Source organism: Podarcis liolepis (genome assembly GCF_965112155.1).
Source record: "Podarcis liolepis genome assembly, chromosome: 8".
In the NCBI taxonomy this organism is placed as follows: domain Eukaryota; kingdom Metazoa; phylum Chordata; class Lepidosauria; order Squamata; family Lacertidae; genus Podarcis; species Podarcis liolepis.
In genome coordinates this window covers 60,766,973-60,793,097 of record NC_139560.1, presented here as the reverse complement: position 1 = coordinate 60,793,097, position 26,125 = coordinate 60,766,973, and the positions used below count along the sequence as shown (strand labels likewise).

The 26,125-nt window shown below is 41.5% G+C and overlaps 1 protein-coding gene across 4 annotated transcripts in view; it reads right to left on the bottom strand.

Annotated features, from left to right (window-relative positions):
- Window positions 1-26,125, bottom strand: part of JARID2 (jumonji and AT-rich interaction domain containing 2) — a 187,313-nt gene that overhangs the window by 54,787 nt on the left and 106,401 nt on the right. For all 4 annotated transcript variants that reach the window (XR_014529594.1, XR_014529595.1, XM_083519051.1 and 1 more), the window contains exon 3: window positions 13,637-13,778. Coding sequence is in view for 2 of the 4 variants with exons in the window: in XM_083519051.1 (XP_083375177.1) it covers window positions 13,637-13,778 (142 nt within the window). In the remaining 2 variants the exon portion in view is untranslated. The remainder of the gene's footprint in view (window positions 1-13,636; window positions 13,779-26,125) is intronic.

The following is a 26,125-nucleotide window of genomic DNA, read 5'->3' as shown; positions in this document are numbered from 1 at the left end:
GGGGTTTTTTCAGCCAGAACTCAGTTCCAGCACATCTCAGGTGGGTGCCATTGTCATTCTTAGAGAATGAAGGAAGTGTTCATGGTGAGTTCCAGCACCTCTTTTTCTAGAAAAACAGCACAGCTGAAAAGCATAAACAGAAGCACAGACAAACACCAGGGCTGGGTTTCCACAAGAGGATTTCCATCCTTTCTGTTATGCCTGCTTTCAATTTCAGCAAGCACAGATAAATCTTGTCATGTATCAGCTCCCCAAAATACACACATACACATGCACCCACCCACCCCAAGTCTGCCAGAGATCAACAATAACAGCAATGCTGTCTACGTTATTACATCCATCCTCTCCAGGGTTGAAAGACTTCCTGTTCAATTAATTCCTTCATTAATTCCTATCCGTTTGAGTAAATTTTCCCTGCCTGCCAACAGGAAGTGATAAAAGTCACAAGGTCAGTTTGCTTCAGGGCAGCTTAACCTCTCCTGAAGGTTACTGTCTGCAGTCTCAGCACACTAGAAACCAGATATCTGCAGCAGCTCATTGGTCCTTTTAATAGGTTCCCACCATCTGGGTCCTAGTAATTTCTTCACATTCCATCAGAAAAGGAAGGCTAAACTGTATGGCAATCATGGTCAAGAAACAAAAGGCTGCAACCCCTGTTAATATATTAAGGAACTTAATATATATGCTTTTCCAAAACATGTATTAAAACCAGAAAAAAACCCTAGCACTAGTGGTCATGTATTGTAGTACCCAACTGATAAAACAAAAAAGCATAGCAAAGTTAGTCTGCATCATATAAATATAGTTTTAACGGTTATGACTGGCTGCGGTTTCACAGCATGTGAAAGCTAGAACTAGATGCGGCAGCACAATGAGATGGGGATAAGGGTGAATCGGTCTTTGAGGGTCTTTATATAGCAGTGGATAGATATGAGAACACATGACTACACAGGAATTACTCAACTTTGCACAAAACAAAAGGTTTTGTGCAGACATGCATTTTGCCATGGCCTGGTAGCCTATCACATCACTGTGCAAAGTGCTGTGTTTAGTCCTTCAAAGGCATGCAAACATCTGAATGAATTGTTTCCAGATTCTCTAGACTGTAACCTCAATTGTCATAATTTTGCTTTTCCAAAATAATGGATCATAATATGGAAGACTCTGGAGTATAAAAAACACTTAATCAGTAGGAATGTTCATACTTCCATTTTAGCTAAGGGAGTCACAGCAATACCAGTAAGAGCATTTGAAGAAATTTTACTTCCCTAAAACTAGACTCTCCAGATAGGAGTGCTTCTTATGTGTTGCAGTTAACATTTCTTGATTTATATTCTCTCTCTCTCTCTCTCTCTCTCTCTCTCTACGTGTGTGTAAAAAACAGTAGGAGCTACAATTATTAATTTATTGGCTTTTGAGAGTAACTCCTTTAAAGTAAGCAGTAAAAGGTACTTGGCGTCCACAAGGTAATGTTTAACAAAAGGTCAGACAAAATGATTCAAGTCTAATATACCCCAAATCAAAGTATTCTGGTTCCACCAGTTAGAGAATTGCTGTTTGAAACCTAAAGAGCTCAAACAAAAGCAACCACTCTCAGCTACAGGAAGGTAGATTAAATATTAGGAAAGCCTTCCTATACATGTAAGACAATGAAGTAACCTGCCTAACCTCTGGAAATCTCCTTCCTTTAATGTTTCCAAGGAAATGCTGGACAGTTATCTATAGCTTCTAGGAAGAAAGGCAGGATATAAAAGTCAGGATACAAACATACATAAATAAAACTAAATATCTCATGCCATGCCTCTGCTGCAGCATACACATATTTAAAGAAATTTTATGCTAATGTTTAATCTAAACATCAATCTAAACAATCTAATCTAATGATTAATCTAAACATTAATGCCAAATCCACATCCTCAAGGATCCTAAGGGTGAGGGGCAGGGTCCCAAAATGTTTTGGGGGTGAACATGCTTACAAGTCTTCCCACTATTGAGAACACTGATCATGATTTCCTGATCATGGGGAGAACAGTATGTTTACAACCTCCCTTCAGACTTTCTGCTCACGAGAGGAAGATTGGGATTGCGGGAATAGGGGCATCCTAAGACCCTGAGGTTGGGAAAGATTGCGTGCACAAGGAGAAGGGGCGACAGAGGACGAGGTGGTTGGACAGTGTTCTCGAAACTACCAACATGAAACTGCAGGAGGCAGTGGAAGACAGGAGTGTCTGGCGTGCTCTGGTCCATGGGGTCACGAAGAGTTGGACAAGACTAAATGACTAAACAACAATAACAACAACTTTGGAAGGCTGTAGCTTACTTAAATAATCACCATTCTGAGGAATCGGGAACTTGGTGACTTCAGTGCTCATCCCCAACTCCAACTCATTCACGAATGTTCAGACTCACAAAAGTGACCAAGGCAGTGTGGATGCAGTAACTGCAAATGACAGCCATGACTATGACTGTGCCAACACCGCACCTCCAATTTGATGAAACACTGAGCTAAGGAGGGACCACCTTTACACATTTTAGGCACTGCTTTCATAGCGTTGCCATTGTAGGAGAAATTGCATCAGCCAAAATTTGCCTTTTTATACAACTATTATAAAGGTGTAAGTAGCTCCATTTCATACTGAATCTCTCATAGCCAATGTCAGTTGATGCAAGCCCCTTTCCCTTTCTGCTGCTGGTTAGCTGTGATAGTATTCTCTGGGAAATGGGGGAAGAGAAAAAAATATTTATCCAAAAGATTCCAATCCAGCAGCAATCAATTCCTGACTATTTTGATAGAATTTTAAACAGGAAGAAGTATTACATCTGCTGAGACTCAGCCATTTTTGTTAAACTTTCAAGTAATCGTTAAATTAATAGCAGAAACTTTGAATTAAAAAAATGGTGTTTGCATTCTAATCCCAGTTTGAAAACTAAATTTCAATGTACAAGTATTCCAACAGTTATTGGCACGGTATAATCCAAAACCTTCAATCTGAGCAACAGTCAGTATCCAACCTCTCATATTAATGCAGATTCAGGAGTAAAATAAATTATGTTCTTAAAAGCCTCTACAGTGTTGGTGCTCAAATGCTTTGGACATACAATAGGCACAAAAACATTACTTGAGTGTTCTTTTTATTTTCATGATTCAACTTCAGAACGTTCCCGCCTCTTTTTCAATATGAAAGCACATGCCAACCATAAAATTGCTTGTCAAAGCAGCTTCTAAACAAACCACGGAAGAATGGCTTCAACAAGCTTTCCTAAAATCCCATCATCAGATCCAATTTGGACTCATTTTGGCAATAAAACCATCTTATTACTAATAAATGTCTCGCATAAAAGTTTTGCCACTTCAGGAAATTATGCTTCCCATTTACTTGTGCAAACAACTACTCGCAAATAAACTAAGACCATGATTCAAATGCCGTTTTAAAAAATGTTGACCTTTGTTTAAATATACCTTTTATTCTGATTAAGTGCCATTTTAGTGCTTCCATAGAAAACTCCAGCAGTGACTAAATGCTGGTAAAATATTTATATTTATGCTCCTTTCATTTTATTTACAAAATACGAAGACACCCTCAAACAGTATTTCCTATAAGTTTATGGAGAAAAAGGCAACAATCCTACATGGAGTAATTCTAGATTTGAACATATATGTTATGGTACAATCAAGGTCACAATCTAGAATATCTACTGTATAGTCATAAACTGCTACTTTCCCTTGAAGGATTATTAATATAGAGCATTCTGCATAGAGCAAAACATATGCTACAGCAATGTAATTGGAGAATAATCCAGACTGCTATTCTCATGTGAGGCTAAGCACATTTATGCATGTTTATCTTTAAACACTGTAGGGAGAGTGCTGAATTGCAGAACTAAGGTACTTTTAAAGGCGAGACTCAAGCCTCCAAGTAAATAGGCAGTGTGGTGCAATGGTCAGAGCGCTCAGCCAGGGAGACCCATGCTCAGTGAAGTTATGCTTCTGAAAGAACAGAAAGGACTCAAAACTATGATTTTGTGGCTTACAGCTTGTTTCTGAATTGAACTCACATACTCAACAGCTCAATCTAATCTCCAAAAATGGATTCAGAAACCTCTTCCTGATCATTACTACTGGGAGAACAACAATTATCTTGGACAACACATAAATTAGCAACTCATCTGGATATAACAAAGTAGTCTAAACACTTTCAATTCTCAGGGAGATGCAGCTATGATTAGACTATATAGTTCTCAACAATACTGTAAAACAGGGGTCAGCAACCTTTTTCAGCTGTGGGCCAGTCCACCGTCCTTCAGACCTGTGGTGGGCTGGACTATATTTGGGGGGGGATGAACGAATTCCTATGCCCCTCAAATAACCCAGAGATGCATTTTAAATAAAAGGACACATTCTACTCATGTAAAAACACGCTGATTCCCAGACCGTCCACAGGCCGGATTGAGAAGGCGATTGGGCCGCATCCGGCCCACGGGCCTTAGGTTGCCTACCCCTGCTGTGAAATGTTGGACTTTTACAATATTGTAAAAGGACTCTGCTTCTCCCCATATGAACTGAACCAGACTCTGCAATCATTATCAGAGGGCCTTCTTCAAGTGTCTCCTCCGCGATTGTGGGGGGTGGCGACAACATGAAATTGGACCTTTTCTGCAGTGGCTCCCTGCTTGTGGAATGCCCTCCCCAGGGAGGCGCTTGACGCCTTTGTTATATATCTTTAGCTGCTAGGCAAAACCCTTCCTCTTCTTCCAGGCCTTTGGCTAACTAAAGATTGTATGGGGTGGGGGGGGGTCCTGTTGTTAATATGGTATGTATTTTGGGGCTTTTAGATTGTAAACTGGCCTGGGATCCTCAGATGAAGGGCGGTATAGAAAGTTTAATAAACAACATCATAGTGAGGATAGATGGACACTACAGCTACCGTAAATGTTAAAAGTAGTACTTCTTTGCCAACTAAGAACACTGGTGGAATCTGCAAACATATTAGAAAACGCTGTGAAAATGCATTTTTAAAAAATGTTTTGGGGGGGGGATATTGAATTTGCCATAGCTCACCATTGCCATCTAGTGTCACATTTGTATACTGTACTTTCCAAAACACTTAAAAAAATTATTTGCAGCTGTATGGCTGAGTCCACTGTAGACATCTACAAGTAAAGTGAGACTGATGAAAAGAACTGCAGACTTTGAAGACAAAAAAACAGGAGTGGAGGCTCCCCGCCAAGCTGACTCAGCTAATGAGAGTATGAAGTATTACACTCTGCTTTCAGTGCTTAATTTGTAAACAGAGATGTGCTGGGGTTAAGGCTTGTCTGGGAGTTGTTATTCATGACCCAGAAATGTGGAGGACAGCACATTTCTGAGGGAATGGTGCTGTTGCTTAAAGGCACTCTTGATCTTCTGCTTCTTTAGAGGTATGGAGAAAATATTTAGTAGTGCATGAGTCCAAATGTGGCTGCTACTCTGCTCTCTTTTTCTGTCATGCTGTGATTTGGACCCTGTACTTTCAGCTGCATATGGGTACTACAGATGGTCTGACCTTTGGTGCAGAGGCACAGTGTTGGACTGAAATGCCCTTTTCATACATGATTAAGCGAGGGCTACACAACTAAGATGGAGAAGGAACTGGCAAACCACTCCAGTATTTTGCCAAGAAAATTCCATGGACAGAAAAAGGAGAAGCTCTGAGAAGAAAGTGAGAGTTTCCAAGGCATGCTCTGGTTCACGGGGTCACAGAGAGTCAAACACGACTAAGACGACTAAACAACAACACACAACTAAGCTGTATCCTACCGAGTTGCAGATGTGGGCAACCAGCCATTCTGTGCAGTGTGCTAGGTGCTTCAACATTCCCCACCCCAGCTTTGCAGTCCTGGTCAGGCTTCCAAAACTAGAGACCCATCAAGCTCCTGGTGGGCTGCTGTATGCAACCTTCACATTGCATTCAGCTCAACAACTCACAAACTGTGTAGCACTGGTGCAATCTGTTTAGCCATGGAAGAGTTATTCACTTAGGGCAGAGATGTTTAGCTCTGCAGATGTTGTTGGACTACGTCTCTCATCATTCCTGACCACTGGCCACACTGGGTGAGGAAGATGGGACTTTGAGTCCAGCAACATCTGGAGGGCCACAGCTTCCCCATCCCTAATTTAGGGATTCATAGTAAGAAGGGCACCAAGTGTTAAATATAATGATATGCTGGATCCTGGTCCTTGACAATCTCTTATCATTTATTTATTTTAGATTAAATGGTTTGCTACAAGATTTTTAGAGATCTCAACCTAATCTAATATTCACATACCACAAATATTTCTCAGGTATGATTTACCCATGCTCTTACTTTAAGGCATAGCTTTTATTTTATTAAAAGATTTCAAATAAACAAATAAGTTTGGGCCTGTCTTGAAGATGTGTGCTTTTAGTTTTAGCTGCTTTTATTTTTAGTAATTCATGTAACGTTGCTGGAAAATGCTTTATTGCTGTTTTTAATCAGTAGCACATTTCTAATTGATATGCAAATATTAAATGCACTTTAAAAGTGCTAATATAGTTTCTTGGGGGCGGGAGAGAGAGAGAGAGAGAGAGAGAGAGAGAGAGAGAGAGAGAGAGAGAGAGTTTTGTTGGCTGGAATGAAACAGGAAAGTACTTTGAGGAGAAGAATTCAGTACAACGCCTAAATGGCCCCATTTCTGCATGGAGTTTCCATCTTTTGTAATTCAGTAATAATGTAATTCAGTAATAATGCCCCAGGCATGTTAAAACCAATTAAATCTAAGTTTTAAATTTAAGTGACACCTAATGAAAATGTGATCAACTGTACATCCCTCCTCCCCCCAAAAAACACAAACGGAGAGAGGGAGTGATTCTCAACATTACACAAGATATTTTATGTAGCCTTATCCACCCTACAAACCAAATGAATGAAGGCCTATTATTTACACACTTGGTTGTTTATAATTTGCTACATTCCTGGTCAACAATGCCAGACAAACACTTATAAAGGATTAAACCACTTTATAGCTCATGCTGTAGGTATTCAAAGTGCTGAAGTGAGCGTTCTTTGTTCAACTACAAAGACAAATTGTCCTCGAGGAAGACTCCTAATCATTATTTTGACTGTAGAGAAGTCTTTTGAGTTTGAATATTTTCTAAGCACCATACCTGCACAGCTGAAGACTGACATTTGAAGATTTGATAGAACAATCCCTCGGTTGTATATGTAATCCCTACAGGGTTTATGGTGAGGTTTAACAGCTCATAAAGTACTTTGATATCCGGAAAATAAAGATGTTCTACTGGTGGACAACATTAAGCTGCAAGGAAATGAAGGAAACCAAACTCCCAGGAATGGCTTGCCTCCATCATTGCACCTGACTAAGCCATTCACCCACTGTTAGTAGTAATTTCTTCTAGGCAAGCTGCCACAGGATAAATAGAAGATGTGAGGGAGGCGCTGAAAATATTATTAGCACTTATCTACAGGACTGTCCTGTGTCCATATTACGTTACAGGCCTGCTTCATAGCATTTAGACATTCCCAAATCAGCCTACATCAGTGGTGTCCAAACTTTTTTCAAAGAGGGCCAGATTTGATGACATGAAGGGCCGTGAGGGCCGACCAAAGGGCCAACCAAAGTTGTTGACCTTTTCTTTAAGGCTGAAGAGTTGTTGAGCTTTTTATATGATTTTTCCCCAGCAGGAAATAAACTGCCACAGGGGCTGGATTAAACCGACCGGTGGGCCAGATTAGGTCCCCGAAATGGACTTTGGACATGCCTGGCCTACATCAACAAAATGGAATTATATTGTCCTCCAATATGTTGCCACCGATCAGAGGTGCTACTGTGCAGGGATGATCATTACCGCCATGCAAGAGCCACCTGGAATGGTTTGTTGACCAGAGAGGTCACTTATAAGAACATTTGTTTTCTACTTGGGAACAGAGCAGGACGTGAGAATCAGAGCAGGACGTGAGAACCATTTTTTAACTGGATGAAGTCTGATATTGAAATACCAAATGGCTGAAAGCAGTCCTCTAAATGCCTGCCCCATGATTGAATGAAGGTCCTTCTGAGACAGGCACAAGATCTGCTCTGATCTTCCTGCTCTTTCTGGTGGACCAGGAACAAATTCCTGTGTGCTGACCTCTCCTAGAAGAGAGCAAGTGGTGTGAAACCTTTATACCACCAAACAAAGCTTTTGGTGCAGGAATCCAATTTCCCTTGAAACACCGATTCAAACTAAACACCTGCCCTGTAAAATGAGTAGCTATCCAAAAACTCATTAAATGCTGTGTGTCAGTCTAACATAGAAGGCAAATAAAATGCTTAATATTTCCAGTGCCTAGAACATACCGTATTTTTCGCTCTATAACACGCACCCGACCATAACACGCACATAGTTTTTAGAGGAGGAAAATCCGTAGGCATGCCAACCGTAGGCATTCCCTCCATAACACGCACAGATGTTTCCCCTTACTTTCTAGGAGGAAAAAAGTGAGTGTTATGGTGCCAAAAATACGGTAATTTTCTTAAGAATTATTCCTGTTTGGGCACAGCTTTTCGTCAAAAAGCACATCACATACATAGCTATCCTTACAACAATCCTGTAAGACAGTCCACTATTTTCATCCCAGACTAATGCTGCTGACATTATTTTTCGCTCCTGGATGTTAGCATGCAATGCATATGCAACTTACAATCTCCTGAGCAGACATGGATGTAACTATTTCCAGCATAACTATTCTCCTCAGGGGGTTGGTTTGTAGGAGAAGTCCTATGGAGTAGCACTGAAGTATATGAAATAGCCTCCAGCGGCTGAAGTTAGGTGCCAATTTAATTAGGAGCAAGATTCTATCATCTCCCAAGCCTGATTTACTACTCAACAAGGACCTCAAAGGTCTTTGCTTCATTATCTGCACAAAGCTTATGATTTGTTCCAGTGTGCATAGCAACAAGACATACAGCACATGTGGCATTAGTAGAAAACCAAAACCAATGCATATGCTAGTTATGGGAGTGAGAGAATCATTGATAGCCTAAGTTTGGCATGCTCTTGATTAAATGCATATTTCAACTGGCAGCACGCCATCCAGCCTTGCTTCAGAGATGAACAGGAAAAATTTAACCACTAGGGGGCAAAACTTCCTAAAATGTAGATAAATATAAAATATAGGCAATCTTGAGAATAACATTACAAAATCTATATACAGGCACACCTCAGAGATACTGCAGGTTCGTTTCCAGACCAACTCAATAAAGCAAATGTCACAAGAAAACAAGTCACACAATTTTTTGTTTTGTTTCCCATATAAAAGTTATGTTTACACTATACTGTAGGTCTATTAAGCCAGGCCCCCCTGGCTGCATGGGTGGGAAGGGGAAAACTAGCCAGCTTCAATCCTGTGGGCGGAAGATGGGCAGAGGTGGCAGGGGGCGGGGTTGCCTTCTCCTGGAAGCAGCCTGCAGCTGCACCCGTGTCCTTGTAAGAAGCAATATCTGTGAAGCACAATAAAGCGAAGCACAATAAAACAAAGTATGCCCATACCATATTTTTGAATGCACACATATGTACCCCAAAAAAGGGAGTGGGGAAAGAGTCATTCATGACATTTGAAAAGGAAGGGAAGATATTCAAAAGCAAAATCATATATACTTGATGAGAAATGCCACTGGTGTGTAAAAAAAGGAAGGGTTGAAGGAGGATTTCCAGTGTTTTCGGCACATTCCCTTGTTCACTATCTCAGTACAGTGTACAAGTTCTGAACCCATTAGAGATTAAAAGTGAGGTCGCCAGGTTTTGCTTTATTTGGGGCCCTGCTGTTTTTTAAAACAGCAGCAAACACAAATCTACTATGTAAAAGGGCTTCTCAAATACCGTGCAACTGAATATATGAAGCTTTATAATCTAACAATTTAAAAGCAAATACTTAGATGAATAAAAAATAAACTTCATAATAATGTTTATATGTGATAGACACTCATGTATAACAAATACCACACCTGTTTCAACCAAACATTGGCCTTCTTCAGTGGTGCAAATGGAATCAAGCACAAATTATCATATACACATATGGACAAAATAAACCAAGACTCTCATCATGTGCCAAATAATACAACAACGGAAAAGTGGTGTGACCACAGAAAAACTATACCCATGCAGAAGGCAAGATTGAGCAGCACTAAAAAATCTTTACATAATACCCAATTTAAATTCAAAAGAACACTTAAAGACACAAATTCAAAAGTCTATTTGGTTTAAATGTGTTTGGCATTTGTTACGAATAGGTGTTTATTATATATAAACATTTATTTATCTATTTTTTAATGGTTTTGGTATTTTGTGGTTATAACATTTGATATATTCAGTTGCACATGGGTTGAGAAATCTTTCCCAACTTATCTGATGCTGATTTGGTTTTTGAGGTTGTTATATCAGTGTTTCCCAACCGGTGTTCCGCGGCACACGAGTGTGCCGTGAGACGTTGCCTCGTGTGCCGCGAGATGCCTGGAGGGAGGCGGGCGAGTCAGGCGGCGAGAGGCGGGGCGGCGGCGGCGAGGAGAGGCCGCACCTCCTGCTGCTGCCTGGCGCTCCTCCTCGCAGCCGGCAGCGCTGCCTGGGCGCCTCCGCGCGACTCTGCCTCGCTGGGTTTGGTCTCCCAGCAGAGACGGGTCACACGCGCCCCTCCCTCCCTCCCTCAGCCTGCGCGGAGGGAGAGCCAGAGAGAGGCATCGCTCCTGCGCGGCGGGAGAGGGAGCAGCCGGAGCGATGCCCCAAACGAACGCATGGGACCGGAGGGGAAATCCTCTCTGAGGCGGATTGAGCGCAGCTGAGAGAAGCCTTTCGAGGAGCTGCCGTGTCCCCTGGAAACCCCCTTCCCAGCTCCGCCTCAGCCGCCGCCGCCTCAGTTGCCGCCGTCCCTCAGTCCCTCGCTCTGCTGCCTCCTCCCACCCCCAAAGCTTGGAGGTTCCCCAGCAAGGGGGAGGGAAAAAAACTTTCACTTTTGTGCGTCCCTCCCGGCGTGACGCTGCGCGCTGACGTCACGGGGCGGGGCTTTAATGGTGGTGTGCCGCGAGATTTTTTTTCAGTAAACAGGTGTGCCGTTGCCCAAAAACGTTTGGGAAACACTGTGTTATATATATCAATCCTGTTTTCCAAACAGCAGTTTTGGGCCTGGAAGAGCATTTTGCCACACTGCTAATTCCCTTCATAAGAACTCAAGCACTAGCAACAAAAAATGGGTTTCCCTAGTAGCAAGGGCTCTGTTAATAAAGAACCACTTACACAACAGAACTGGAGATATAATAATGGCTGTTGGTAAAATTGCTTTGTTTACTATCTAGTCTGATGAAGGGGTCTGGATAACTCAAAGGTTTGCACACCATTTTGTAATATTTAGCTGGCCTAAAAGGGAACTGCAGAAATGTGCTTTTCTTTTTCTTATGGGCCAATACAGCAACCTTGACTTTCTGTGTGAGTTAACAACTATTTATCTTAACAACTGGTAGCACCAACAAGCTTCAGGGAAAATGAACTGATGAATGGAAATGCAGAAAAGAATTGACTAAAAAGGAAATGGTATGGGAATGAGAAAATAAGCTCAGAAGGTATATTTTACCATTTTTTTATTTTAGATGTATCTGGTGTTTCAATGTATCAAGCCTCTTTTGTTTGTTTAAATGCTTTGTAGCATCATGTTTGGTAATTTCTATCTCTGTCATACACACTCACATGCGTGCATGGACACAACCTACTATACACAACTACAAATGTATTTGGGTTCCTACAGCTAGAGAAATGAATGAAATGCAACATATTTGAGAAGCAAATAGAATATAAAGAATTGGAGGTTTCTATTTTATCTAAGCAGTGGGACAACGTTTTAGCTTCTGTAACAAATGTGTCATTAGATTGTAAACTATGTTTTATACAACAAAAAATAATATTTAGAATTCATTGGACTCTGCTATGTTTGTACAGAAAGGGACTGTCTATGACAACATGTTGCTGGAGATCGCATAAGGAAAATGCTTTTTTGAAACTTACGTTTATGAAATGTTTGATGCTTACAAATTTTGGGGGGAAAGTACCAGGATGCATAAATACTACTTTGGGGGGAAATTTTATTTTTTTCAGATGGCAATATTATGTTAAACTATATAGCAACTATATTGGGTTTGACAATGTGTCAGCGTAGATTGACTCTCTGCGCCTTTACTTCTGCCAAAAGACTTGATATTGATTCATTGGAAAGATAATACCATGGCCCCCTTCAATCAATGGATAGAAGGCATGACAACTCCTGCACCATATGAACTGCTTTTAGATGCAGATTGTGTATGGATAAATATAAGGATATTTGGATTCCATTTATAAAAAGTATAATGTCTTGTTAATAATGTCACATTTGTTGGAATAATTGTATTACTTATACACCCATAACATTGTATCACATTTCAAGTATTTTGTTCTTTCTTTCATTCATTTCTTTCCTCACTGAAAAAGTTAAATAAAATATAAATATTAAAAAAGAAGAACAGACCTAGTCTTAAGAAACTGAATGAAGGCAATATGGAAAACCTAAGAAAATCCTTCAGAAAATTCTTTGTGTTTTCAAGTAATCTTGCTTTACGGCTGCAGCATAGCTTTTACTTTCTTTCTTTTTAAAAGTAATTCACTTCTTCCCAGTCATGCAATTTAATACAAGAAACAAAATCCTCATAACCCACTCCACACTTTTGGCATATTTTCTACAAGAAACTGGTGGGGAAAGGTGCTCCATTTTAGTTCACATTGTTGAAAGGATAGGGAGTGGTTCAGACTCCAGCGTAATGAGAGTCAACAAGGATTTCTTTACAGACTTCTATGAGACAGGAGCAAAATCGTTACACTATTATATCAGAGTAGCCCCCCTACTGACAATAACCAGCATCTCTATAATGAGCCCCCAGAATACAGGCAGCACTTTCTGATTATCTATGCCTTTTAAACTATTGTCCTTTGGCTCCATTCCATGTAAATCAAACGTGTTGACACTAACGGTTCTCTCTCGTGAAATTACATTATTTGTATGTAAACTATACAGTGACAAGGACAATTACCTTTACAGATCTGAATAAATAGTATGACTGAATGTTTCGTTTAACCAATCAACCGCTGCAAAAATGAAACCTAACCACAGAAAGCCTTACAAGGGGCAATTGCTTCAAATGGATCTTAAGCTGATGAGATCAGGACATGGGAACTGTTTTCACAACCGTATGAAATGTAAGATGCATCCATTGTAAAAAAGAAAGGGAAAGAAGATAATAAAGAAACATACAACAATGTTAACAACCCGAGTCCTCTTTGGTCTTCATCTTGTCTGTTTTCACAACAACTCTTTCAGACAGATCCCTTTTTTATGTCTGAGAAAGCAAGGTTGTGAGGTTAATGAGTTTCTCAAGGCCATGCAATGAGACTATGGCTAAGCAGGGATTTGAACCAACTTCTGACAGGTCTACATCCTTACATATAGCATCCACTGCACTACACTGGCATACTAAGATACTTTAGCATGAACTGCACCTTTTTTCAGACTTCATTTATCAGACTATATTCTGCTAGACTATTGGAATTTAAGAGAATCTTACCTTTTCCTTGATGGTCCTTCTTCAAAATCTGAAGAACTAATATCGTTGCTAGTTGAGGACACTTGCGACGCATCGTCCTTCTCGTTCTCTAGGTGCTCAGACCCAGGTCGTAATCCTTTAGACTGGCCATTACTAAGCAGTCCTATAATTAAGAAGGACAAAATGTATTAACTATGAACAACAATACTGTAAACAAAATGAACCAGGTTACTGCATACCCAAGGTGCTGAGGAACCAAATGACCTTAAACCCTTTAGCAGGGGGGGGGGGCGGCACTCATATTTATGTTGATGCAGAACTTAAGCTTTCAGTAGGTTGTCTTTTTGTCCATTTTTGTACTGAAAAGAGTGTAGAGTTAAAGTACCGCAGGCTTCTCTGGTACTATATCAGGAGCTAAAGCTGTTAAAGACCCTATATGGCATTTCTTAATTATTGTCCCCCTGCATTAATTCTTAATAAAAGTTCATATTTTACAATACATTGAAGTCATTGTGAAATACATCTCTGGGTTTTATAGTGGGACTTAGTTGGATCTATTTAGGGTTAAAGACACAATTAAGTTTTATAGATCAAGTATCACATGGATTTTAAATTGTCCTGTCTCTCTCCCTCTCTGTTTTAACTAGTCCTTAAATAATAGGCTATTAAAAATAAATGGGGCCAGGGCATAAAACAAACCAGCTGGGTAGCAACCCTAACCATGGCATGAACAAAAGATTGTGCTCTCACGCAGAAGTAACAGTGTAAGATTTGACTCTAGACTGAGTGAATAGCAGTTAAATAACAGTTTGCTAAGTCACATTAAAACCATTAAACATTTATGGGCATATTAAACTTGTGGCAGAGACTGCACCAAAGATCTTTTTAAAAAACCACCACCACCAGTCTAAGATATGACATACTTAATTTAACTAAGAATTTTTGAATACGTAATCCCTGCAATTTGATTCAGATCTTGGAAAATACCATCCTGTTCTCCACAGTTCCAAAATACACAGTGATGTGCATATGCGCGCGCGCGCACACACACACACACACACACACACACACAAACATTGGGAAAGATACAGCATTACAATGTGGCAAGTGGATGAACTTTTGCCAACACTATATTACAAATCATGCCATCCTGTTTGGCAATATGGTTAAGTTTCTGTTGAAAGAGGGTGAGGCACAAAAAATGTAGGCCTGCCAGCTTTTGGGCAGCTACAACATTTGCCCAGTACACACCAGGTGGATCAATGGGATCACAGTTAGGGTGCATTTACAGACTGATATAAAGCTAAATGAACCTCTCTCCAGTGCTTGCTTCACAAACAACCTTCAGATTTCAACCCACAATCTGCAACTGGTGAGATATTATTCTGAGTTTTGTAAAGTAGTATTTAATCATAAATAGGATTATAACCTGTGAATCCCCCCCACAATGTAAATAAATTCAAAAGTTAAATTTTACCCACCAAATACGGTTTGGGGGGCGGCTGCCATTTTCAATTAATTCAGTGTCACTTATCAATTCTGAGTAAGCAGAGAAAACATTATTTCTTATTCAATTTGGGTATTTTGAAACTTCTGGCTATAGTCTAGCAAGTAACCGAACTCAAGGACTCTATCCAACTACCTTCTTTTCCCTCAAGGTCTATACTTGCAAGTCATTTATTTTAGAAGACAGTAGAGTACAGTTCTTTCTGAGTGACAGCTCATGCATATTGGCTACAAACCCATTTAAAAAACCCTACTAAAAAAGAAACAAATTTCCTTACTGAGAAAAATAAAGGAAGATTGATACTCTGCGGTGTAAAGAGATGCAAAGCAAAAATAAAAAGAGCCAAGTTTTGCACAAAAGTAATTTGGATTTGTCTTCACTAAACTAGACTGTAAAGTGGATTCATAATGCAAATAAATCAACTGCTCCATATTCAAAGCCCCTCCCCTTCACTAAAACTTATCTTGCTCAGCATTTAAAAATTACACCAAACCCACTGTAGCCCATTACACCAAACTCTTCATGAAGCAGAGTAATATTTGGAAATATCTTCAGTGAACCTAAAAAGCTAATTTTGTCTTCCTGGCAGTATCCTACATAGGCATTTGACATTAACTAATCATTTCCTTTTGTATTATATGCGGGGTGGTTTTGTTTTTTTTAATGCTGTTGATTAAATTTAGAATTACCAAACTCCAGGGAAGTCTAGATCAAGCATATAATTGAGGCGCTCTAGTTAGTTAGGTAACTATTATGACAGAACTGCATATATATTTTTCAAGAGTAATATTTGTTCTGGAGAACTGCCACACTCGAAACCCAACCATATGAAGTGTATGAAGTCAAGGAAAGAGCCCTGTTGCCTTCTGACTCACTTGTGTTTAGAAAACAGCTTTCTCTCTACTTCAAATTCGTATCCTCAGTAAATCAAACAAATTTGTCACTTAGAAACCACTGAACGGGGATTTCCATCTCAGAAAAGTTAACTATTTGTGTTTTGTTGTACGTCTTCCTAGGGTGAGACCCAAATGTTACCAAAGCGTAGAAAATGCCTTGCTTGCCCCATTGTTATATTGCCAGAGGCAACATAAACTTCTCATTTACTGCTTTGTCTCCAGAGGAACTCTGTAACTCGAATCCCTCAGCATTGCCTAGCCATAATTTAATTAGCATGGTGTCTGCAGAATGAGGCTGCGCAGCAAGCATCTGCTTTTATTATTTCCTTTGAGCATCCAGGCCTGAAGGAGGATGCTTGCTTTCAATATATTAAAAAAGATTCTCTGGTCATTCAATTATACTGCTTCACATGCTCTGTACATGCCCATCTTGTGATTTACATGCAGGTTATAATTCATGCCCCCCCCCAAAAAAAAACTAAGAGGAGATGGTTGTTTTTTGTTGTTTTTAAAAGGTAGCCCGTGCAAAGTAGCCAACGTTAAACAAAACAACCTTGAAGTCAGTTTGAACGACTACTTCTCTCTTCCTCACCTCCACAGACAGAGAAGGGAATGCTGACTTTGTAGGAAAGTGCAAGAGTTATAGCAAGAGGATGGGGGGGGGTGTCTCAAGAAAATGAAGGTACCAAATATACTCTTCCATACAGCTAGCTATGTGGTAAAAATAATCCTGTGACATGCAGCTATTCTCATTTTTCGCTCACGTCAGTCTGCAAAATAAAAACATTCTTGCATCTCACTGTTAAAAGCAACCTGAGACCAGAATTCAAATTTTATCTCGAGTTGGGTGAATTATACTTATGAATTTATATCCTGCCTTTCTTCTTAAAAGGAGGTTCATGGCAGATTAAACCAGTGGCTTTTCAACCGTGGCACCGTGAGCTGCCTTGAATGATGGGTGAGGTGCTGCAGGCAACATTGGCCTCTTTCTTTCTTTCTTTCTTTCTTTCTTTCTTTCTTTCTTTCTTTCTTTCTCTCCCTTCCTTCCTTCCTTCCTTCCTTCCTTCCTTCCTTCCTTCCTTCCTTTCCTCCTCTTATGCCCTATCATGTGTCTCTGCTTCCCAAAGGCTTGTCTGGGTGTTTGCTGCAGCAGCCCTGGCTATAGGCTCCGCAGGCAAATGGTGTCTCTGGGACTGGCCAGGGGGTGCTGGTTGCCAGGAGCTGAGGCGGCTTCAGAGTCAGTAAGCAAGCAAGCGGGCGACGGAGCCCAGGCAGCCCTTGCTGTTGGGAATGGACAGACAAGTCCCAGGCCCCTGTGGGGCAGTGTGAGGAGGCACTTTTCTTTGGGGCGGGCAGCTCAGAGACCAGGAACAGAAGCAGCTGCTGCCCATAGGACTCCCAAGGATAGGAGAGAGGGGGCTGAGGGAACAATCCATAAGGGAGGGTGTTCGAAAAAGGGTGAGAGGCTGCCAGCTCTGCAGGCAAGGGGTGACATAACTGGGCTCCTGAGCCCCACAAGGATGCCGCAGAAAGAATGTAGTTGGTCAAGGGAGCTGTGGAATCAAAAAGGTTGAAAATCTCTGGATTAAACCATACACCTGCTTCGGCAATTGAGCTTTTCACAGGACACCTAATGGGAGAGGAAAGTGTTCTGGCATGTCTCTCTAAGAAGGAAATCCCATAGCTGGGTCATCGAAAGAGGGCTACAGGGTCTTTAATAGTCGCATGGATCATAAATCAAGTACTTGTGTGTAGCCTATCCCAGGGGTAGGCAACAAAAGGCCCGGGGGTCAGATGCAGCCCAATCGCCTTCTCAATCTGGCCTGCAGAAGGTCCAGGAATCAGCGTGTTTTGACATGAGTAGAATGTGCTTTTATTTAAAATGCATCTCTGGGTTATTTGTGGGGCCTGCCTGGTGTTTTTACATGAGTAGAATGTGTGCTTTTATTTAACATAATAATAATAACAATAACAATAATAATAATTTATTATTTATACCCCACCCATCTGGCTGGGCTTCCCCAGCCACTCTGGGCGGCTTCCAAAAGAATATTAAAATACTATAATACATCAAACATTAAAAGCTTCCCGAAACAGGGCTGCCTTCAGATGTCTTCTAAAAGTCTGGTAGTTGTTGTTCTTTTTGACATCTGGTGGGAGGGTGTTCCACAGGGAAGGCGCCACTACCGAGAAGGCCCTCTGCCTGGTTCCCTGTAACTTGGCTTCTCGCAGTGAGGGAACCGCCAGAAGGCCCTCGGTGCTGGACCTCAGTGTCCGGGTAGAACGATGGGGGTGGAGACGCTCCTTCAGATATACTGGACCAAGGCCGTTTAGGGCTTTAAAGGTCAGCACCAACACTTTGAATTGTGCTCGGAAACGTACTGGGAGCCAATGTAGGTCTTTCAAGACCGGTGTTATGTGGTCTCTGTGGCCGCTCCCAGTCACCAGTCTAGCTGCCGTGTTCTGGATTAGTTGTAGTTTCCGGGTCACCTTCAAAGGTAGCCCCATGTAGAGCGCATTGCAGTAATCCAAGCGGGAGATAACCAGAGCATGCACCACTCTGGCAAGGCAGTCCGCAGGCAGATAGGGTCTCAGCCTGCGTACCAGATGGAGCTGGTAAACAGCTGCCCTGGACACAGATTTGTCCATGGACAGCTGTGAGTCCAAAATGACTCCCAGGCTGCGCACCTGGTCCTTCAGGGGCACAGTTACCCCATTCAGGACCAAGGAATCCTCCACACCTGCCCGCCTCCTGTCCCCCCAAAACAGTACTTCTGTCTTGTCAGGATTCAACCTCAATCTGTTAGCCGCCATCCAACCTCCAACCGCCTCCAGGCACTCACACAGGACCTTCACTGCCTTCACTGGTTCTGATTTGAAAGAGAGGTAGAGCTGGGTATCATCCGCATACTGATGAACACCCAGCCCAAATCCTCTGATGATCTCTCCCAGCGGCTTCATGTAGATGTTGAAAAGCATGGGGGAGAGGACAGAACCCTGAGGCACCCCACAAGTGAGGGCCCAGGGGTCTGAACACTCATCCCCCACCACCACTTTCTGAACACGGCCCAGGAGGAAGGAACGGAACCACTGTATAACAGTGCCCCCAGCTCCCAGCCCCTCAAGACGGTCCAGAAGGATGCTATGCTCGATGGTATCAAACGCCGCTGAGAGATCCAGCAGAACTAGGAAACAGCTCTCACCTTTGTCCCTAGCCCACCAGAGATCATCAACCAGTGTGACCAAGGCAGTTTCAGTCCCATGATGAGGCCTGAATCCCGACTGGAAGGGATCCAAAATGCATCTCTGGCTTATTTGTGGGGCCTGCCTGGTGTTTTTACATGAGTAGAATGTGTGCTTTTATTTAAAATGCATCTCTGGGTTATTTGTGGGGCATAGGAATTCATTTATTCCCCCCCCCCAAAAAATATATAGTTCGGCCCACCACATGGTCTGAGGGACAGTAGACCGGCCCCCGGCTGAAAAAGGTTGCTGACCCCTGGCCTATCCTATCATGACAAAGTTGCACCATGACACAAGCAGCCACATGGCATGAAACTCCTCCCTCTGCAGCCTGAAATAATACAGTCCCGTAATACTTTTATCATTTGGTTCTACCAAATAAATGAAAACTGATCTGGGCAGAGCAAACCGAACTTACAGATCTACTGGCTGAGGAGGGTTAGAACACTGTGCAGGGGTGGTTCTCTGCCAGTGAAAAGAGGAGCAGGACCACTATAGAGACTCTCACTATGCCCACAGTAGCTCCGTGGGCATAGAGCTACCACTAATGGATGTCTCACTGGCAAAAGGCACCCAAACAGGGAGTTCCACAGGTGCAAGAAATGCAACCTTGGTCCTACTAGAGCCAAGGCCCCTTTGTTCATTGGGGAGGCACCAGGATCAGGCTCCCCTTTTATGACAGCCTGTCAGCAGTGCAACTAAGTTCCCTCCATTGGAAATTTGAAAATACAAAGAGTGTGTGTGTGTGTGTGTGTGTGTGTGTGTGTGCGCGCGCACACACACACACACACACGCTCTAAATCTGCACAGGCAGGAGCCAGCAGGGTTTTGGAAGTGGCAGATGAACCACCACTTCACACTCCTTCAGCCCCATTTAGGATTGCGCTGTCAATCTTCAGATGCTTGCAATGTGTACATTTTTAAAAAAGAGATGCTCTTGTCTCTCACACATGCAGCCACATACACACATACAGAGGCAGTCGCACCCATCTTACATGCCATAGTCCCACACATAGTCTCCCCCCAAAAAACATCATGCGTCATAGTCTCACACAACAAAAATAAAGCCATTCCAGGCTAATTAAGTCTGTGCTACAAATATATGCAAAGGACAATATATTTAAAGAGCAGCTTTTACAATTACTTTAGTATTACATTTCCTTTTTCAGTACACAAAAGGGCAAGATTTATGCTGATATAACTGGAATCATAAGATATAATTTCTATGGCATGGGATGCTGAGGATTTAAAGGGAAAAAATGAACTCCTTAACAGCTAAAAGATAACCTTTGGGACCCCATCAGTGGAACAATCTGACTAAGGGGCACAATGCAAGAGAATTCAAAATAATAGTTAAAAGAAGTTCCTTTTGAAAATGGAACACTCCTCTCCCCCCCCCCCAAGAGGCCTTTCAGAAAAAAATCACTACATATATTCATCGTACAGTTCACAAAATGCAAGAGGGTTTCTATTCTCTCTTAGATAATGGAAGAAACTCAGTAATGATTTCTGCACACTTCAATTTATCAGGCTGCGATGAGATAGGAAGAGGGAAATAGATGCGCCAATGTTTTCACCTCTGTTATCTAGTTCACAAGGAGCAGACAAGAGTTACTGCTATGTACCATTAATACTGATCAGTGCATACAAGTCAAACATAGTTAAATGACTTAATTGTATGCCAGATATATAATATAATATATTATATTAACAACCTTCAACATACTGTGAATAGCTTACACCAATTTGTGTAACACCAGCCAGGCAGATTGTAGCTCCTCTGCTGAATTGCACTGCAGTATTATATTTAGCGCTCCATTGTTCTTTACAAGGGTGTATTTCCGGACCTCAGCTTCACACCATTTTAAGAACCTTTAAAAAAATCAAATAGTCTACCTGACAACAGCATTTCTACCTCTAACATCACAACCCTGGTCAGCAAGAAGCTTTTCTAGAAAGCCATTTTGAGAAGACAACACAACGATCTGTGCCAAAATCTCAACCACTATTTCGCCTGCAATGATGTCAACCAAAGTACCTATTTCTCAGGTCGTCTTCTGTTACCTTTGGGCTGATAACAAAGAGAGGGACAAATACTCAGGGAACTTCCATGAGTACAGAAACCTCTCTGCTTCAGACAAGCGACCTCCAAGTTTTTTTGGGGAAAAGAATGACAATGTGGGGTGGAGCAAAAACGTTTGTCCCTGCATCTCCCCCTCATGTGTTTGTTTAACCGGAGTTCCTGAAGAGGACTTAAAAGCTTAACCTGTCTCATATTTTAGAGTCTTTCATTGTGATGTGATCTGCTATGCTCAGTCCTTATTTGTTGTACTCATGCAGTATCTTGAGTACAGTGGGGAAAAGGCTTGAAGTTGTAAAGGATTCCAATTTAGGACAGTAGTCTAAAATTATTTTAAAATGGACTGGTTTTCTTTTAAAAAAGAAATGCGGCTGTCACAAATTTGACTGTCCTTGTGGCCATCACATGAGTAACCACTGGCTTTTACATATGACAAGCTACTGGGCATTAAATTGATAATCCTAGCACATGCATATGCTTTTCAGTTGCTGTCACGCCAAAAAGTATTAGTCCATAGCTTTTACAGTCTTTGTAAATGGACAGAAGAGTGATTTTATATATGTAGATACACATCATTACTATGGAAGCTAAGCATGCATGACATTACAGCACAGGCTGGTTTTGTGAGGCTGTCAAAAGGAAGAGATCAGCAAAACGGAATTGGCTTAATCATGCAGTTGAAGGAAACCTACATTGCCCTTCCGATTACATTCATCCTGATCCAAAATTGTTACAAAGTCAAGCAACCGGGGGCATGTTTCATTTCGCATTACTTCGGTGTATAAGCTCCAACTGAACACTGATAGGTACATTTGCTAAACCAATTCCTGCTTTTCCTGTCTCAGCCTGAAAATTAACATTTTGTCCAGATCTTTGAGGCCCATTTCACTCGGAATAACCATCACAGCTTGGTCACTTTGTGCAATGCTTCTTTTGTGTGTACTGGCTTTAGACATGAATGAGCTGCTGCCGTGCAGTTTTCTCTGTGTGGCTATTGAACACGAACGGGAATTTTGAGCAGTGGCATGAGTACAAACGACACACATTGAGGGCCAGTTCTCATGGCAAGGTGCTCTACAGGAACAGTTCCCCACACAGCAGCTGCCGCAATGATACCGTTCCAAGCAGCCATTTTGTGTCCAGCGGGCCTTTTAAAAATTATCACTATTATTATCAAAGCACAGTGCCATAGTATCTGGTCTCTCAGCCTCGCAAGGCTAGCCTGAGACATTTTGTTTCCTGAGATGGAGAACAAGATGGCACACACATTCCACATACAGAAGATGAGTGTACTGGCAACTGAATCTTAATTCCACAGTGAAAATGGGACAGTGTTGTCCATCATACCTAAGGGAAAGTGCAGGATTCTCAAGTTTGGAGTGAGAAGTACAAAGCAGGATTCAAGGCACGCTCAGTTGTGCCTTATAATTAGGCAGACTGTGCTGGCCAACTCAAGCGACAAATGCTAGGGGCTACCTATTGCTTCTTGCCCCCAGCATTTGCTACCTGAGGTGGCTGGCTCACTCTGCCTAATGATAGGACCAGCCCTTAAGCTACAATTAAGTAAACTATTAATTAAAGGGTAACGTAGAGATCAGTTGGTGGAGCACTACTTAAATTAATGCAAGTGCATTAAAGTACTTCTTCTGAATAAGCCCCACTAAAACAGAAAAGGCTATACATTTCCCATTCGTTTAAATGAAATCTTGCACACACCACATCTCCAGAGCCAGCTCCAGAACAACACACTATTTTGATTGTTGGCATCTGTCTGTCTCAAGAGGCAGTGGACTTTGGGGATGAAGTCAAATCACTGTGTTAGCAGCGCTGAAGTGACCTCCCCATGGCACAAGCCTACGAAGTATGAAAAGATGGCCACCACCACCCCCCGGCCTCACTGATGTGGTCCAAAGGAAAGTAGAGCAATATGTTTGGCACCAGCTTGGCTGAGTGGAGGTGCCTAAAGTGCTATCCAACCATCTTAGGGACTCCATGTCAGATTTGTGCAGGGTTTACCCCTTAGCCTTCTCTTCTCCTAAAAGCTGTCCTATTTATCAATGAACTGATGAACTCTACAGATTAAAATAAAAAAATTCCTTCCAGTAGCACCTTAAAGACCAACTAAATTAGTTCTTGGTATGAGCTTTCATGTGCATGCACACTTCTTCAGATACACTGAAGAAGTATCAGTGTATCTGAAGAAGTGTGCATGCACACGAAAGCTCATACCAAGAACTAACTTAGTTGGTCTTTAAGGTGCTACTGGAAGGAATTTTTTTATTTTGACTATGGCAGACCAACACGGCTACCTATCTGTATCTACAGATTAATTTAGCCTTTCAAGCTCAGTTCTCTTTAAGACAGCCTTTGTGTTAATTTCTTTTTTTAAGTTTCATCTCTTAGATAAATAGACTACGGTTGTTTTTTTCAATGTATTACCGCATGAAAGATGCATCTTTTGTGGCTTCTTCTCACACCACGCCAGGAACGTATATGCTAAAGAACCATGTCACTGACCCACACGCATGGCCTCCTTCATGAACACGTTACCAGACTGGTAAGAGGCAAGCAACTCCCACACCAATATGGTAATATGTATTACTTTGTCCCCTCCGCCCCGGGAAGAGGAATGAAGTGAGAAAATACCATTTCAAATACTACAGAAATGAATAAAATAAAGAGAAAGAAATCAACAATCCTTTTTATGTAGAGCTAGGTTGCCATCCCCCAGTTCCATCTGCAAAACTGTGAAATAATCGTTTCTTACTATGATTTCATATTGCGCTCTAAAGCATCGTGGACAGCCTAAAAAGCTTTGGTATGTCAGAGGCAATGGGGTGCTGCATTTGTCTTCTAGAAATTCACTGTGGGTAGTATTTTCAATAAATTCATTCATTCAGGCACACTGTATCCTCAGCCACCCTCTAAAGTAGGCCTCAGATATCAACGTCAATGAAAAGACCTCTGTAATAGAGGCTGGGATCTTCTGAGGTTGCTCTCACCAGGAGTTAAGCCTATAGTATTGTACACAATTCTCTGTTTGGGCTGTGCAGTACAGGCATACCTTGCTTTATTGTGCGTCACAGATACTGTGATTTTTACAAACTGAAGGACTGGAGGAACTGCTGCTGCTGGGTTGGAGATGAGGCTGCAGGGGCCTGTCTCCACTGCACAGCGGCTCCTGATGTTCCCTAAGAGGATGCAGGTGCAAATGTTTTTTGTTTTTAAAAAGAAGATGCCATTGGCACACTTAATGAACTACAATATAGTGCAAACAAAACTTTTATATGCACTGAGAAACAAAAAAGAACGCGTGACTCGCTTCATTGCGATATTTGATTTACGGTGGTCTGGAACCAAACCCACAATATCTCTGAGGCATGCCTGTACCAAGGAGGGCAGATTTAGCACAACAGGCAAAACGCACAAGATCGCTTTGGGGAAAAGAACGAGGGGCGTCAAACAGCTAGGACAATGTATCATCCAAAACTGGTTTGAAGCAGTTACCTTTTACAGCTTTGAAAACAAAATGTGACAATAAACAATTTCAACTGAAGTAAAAGATACCATTTTGGAATCAATGACTTGAAGAATTCAGCGTAAATGAAATAAAGGAACAGTAAAGCAAATCTGAAAGCTATTTTTTAAAGAAGAAAAGAAAACGCAAACCTAGAATCAGAGAGAGAAGCGACTGCAAGATAGCTGGTGTTTTGAATGAATTAAGATGGCAGGGAAACAGAAAATGCTTCCCTTCACTGAGAGGCCTGCATGTCTCTATGCGTAGCAGCATGGCTGCATAGATGTTCCTGCAGGGAGCTCAAATATCTGACTATGGAAAGCAAAAAGCTGTGGCATATTTCCAATTGTGCAACCTCATTTGATATTGTAATGCATGTCATTCAGAACAGCCCTTCATGGCTTTTGCCTGAAGCGTGGGCAGCCCTCCAGACAGACTCAAGAAATATTTTTTTCCAATGTGACACATGCTCTGAAGAGGCCTCTTACAGCGGTAACACATGACCCAGTAATGGGGTGCTGACCCTCCAGAGCAAGCATTATCTGACAATAGATTTAATCCTCTGCTAAGCACAGCAATTCAAAACAAAAACCAAACACTCCCCCCCCTCCTCCCAGCTGTATCCAGATACATTCTACTCCTACAAGCTCTGCTTGGCTTGTACAAAAGCACCTTCGTAATTGCCTGCAGAACTCCGATCGGGAGTAATTAATTTTACTTCAAAATATAAACATCTTGGGGGAAATTACACTGTATAACACATGGAATAATCTGCTGACAATGAAAGACAAAGGAAAAATCAGACCAAATTGAAAGCCTAATGAATAATTTATTTGCACCCCAAACAAAAACACTTAACTTACAGTATTTAAGAAGAAAACCTTATGTGCTTCCTTGATGCTCTCACTCTGAATGCCTCAAAATATAAATGTGTGAAATTGCACAAATTTCACCCTAACTTTAGAGGTCAGAGTAAAATTTATTTTCAATAAAATATAAATTGACTCAAGAGTAAAGCGTCAGGAATGTTGTTCCCAAATGTTAAAAATTAAGCATGATCTATTAGTTTTTATTGTCTTGCCTTTTTATTGGTTTAGATATAATTTTATGTTCATGTGCATTTTGGGAGATGCTTAAGGGGGCTTTATCCAGCACAGAGGATGTGGGATACATATAAACTCAAGTAAGTAAAATGAATACACATAAAACCCAAGTTCTGACCATTTATGCCATTTGCTTTCATTTATACTTCCTAACTTCAGAAGCA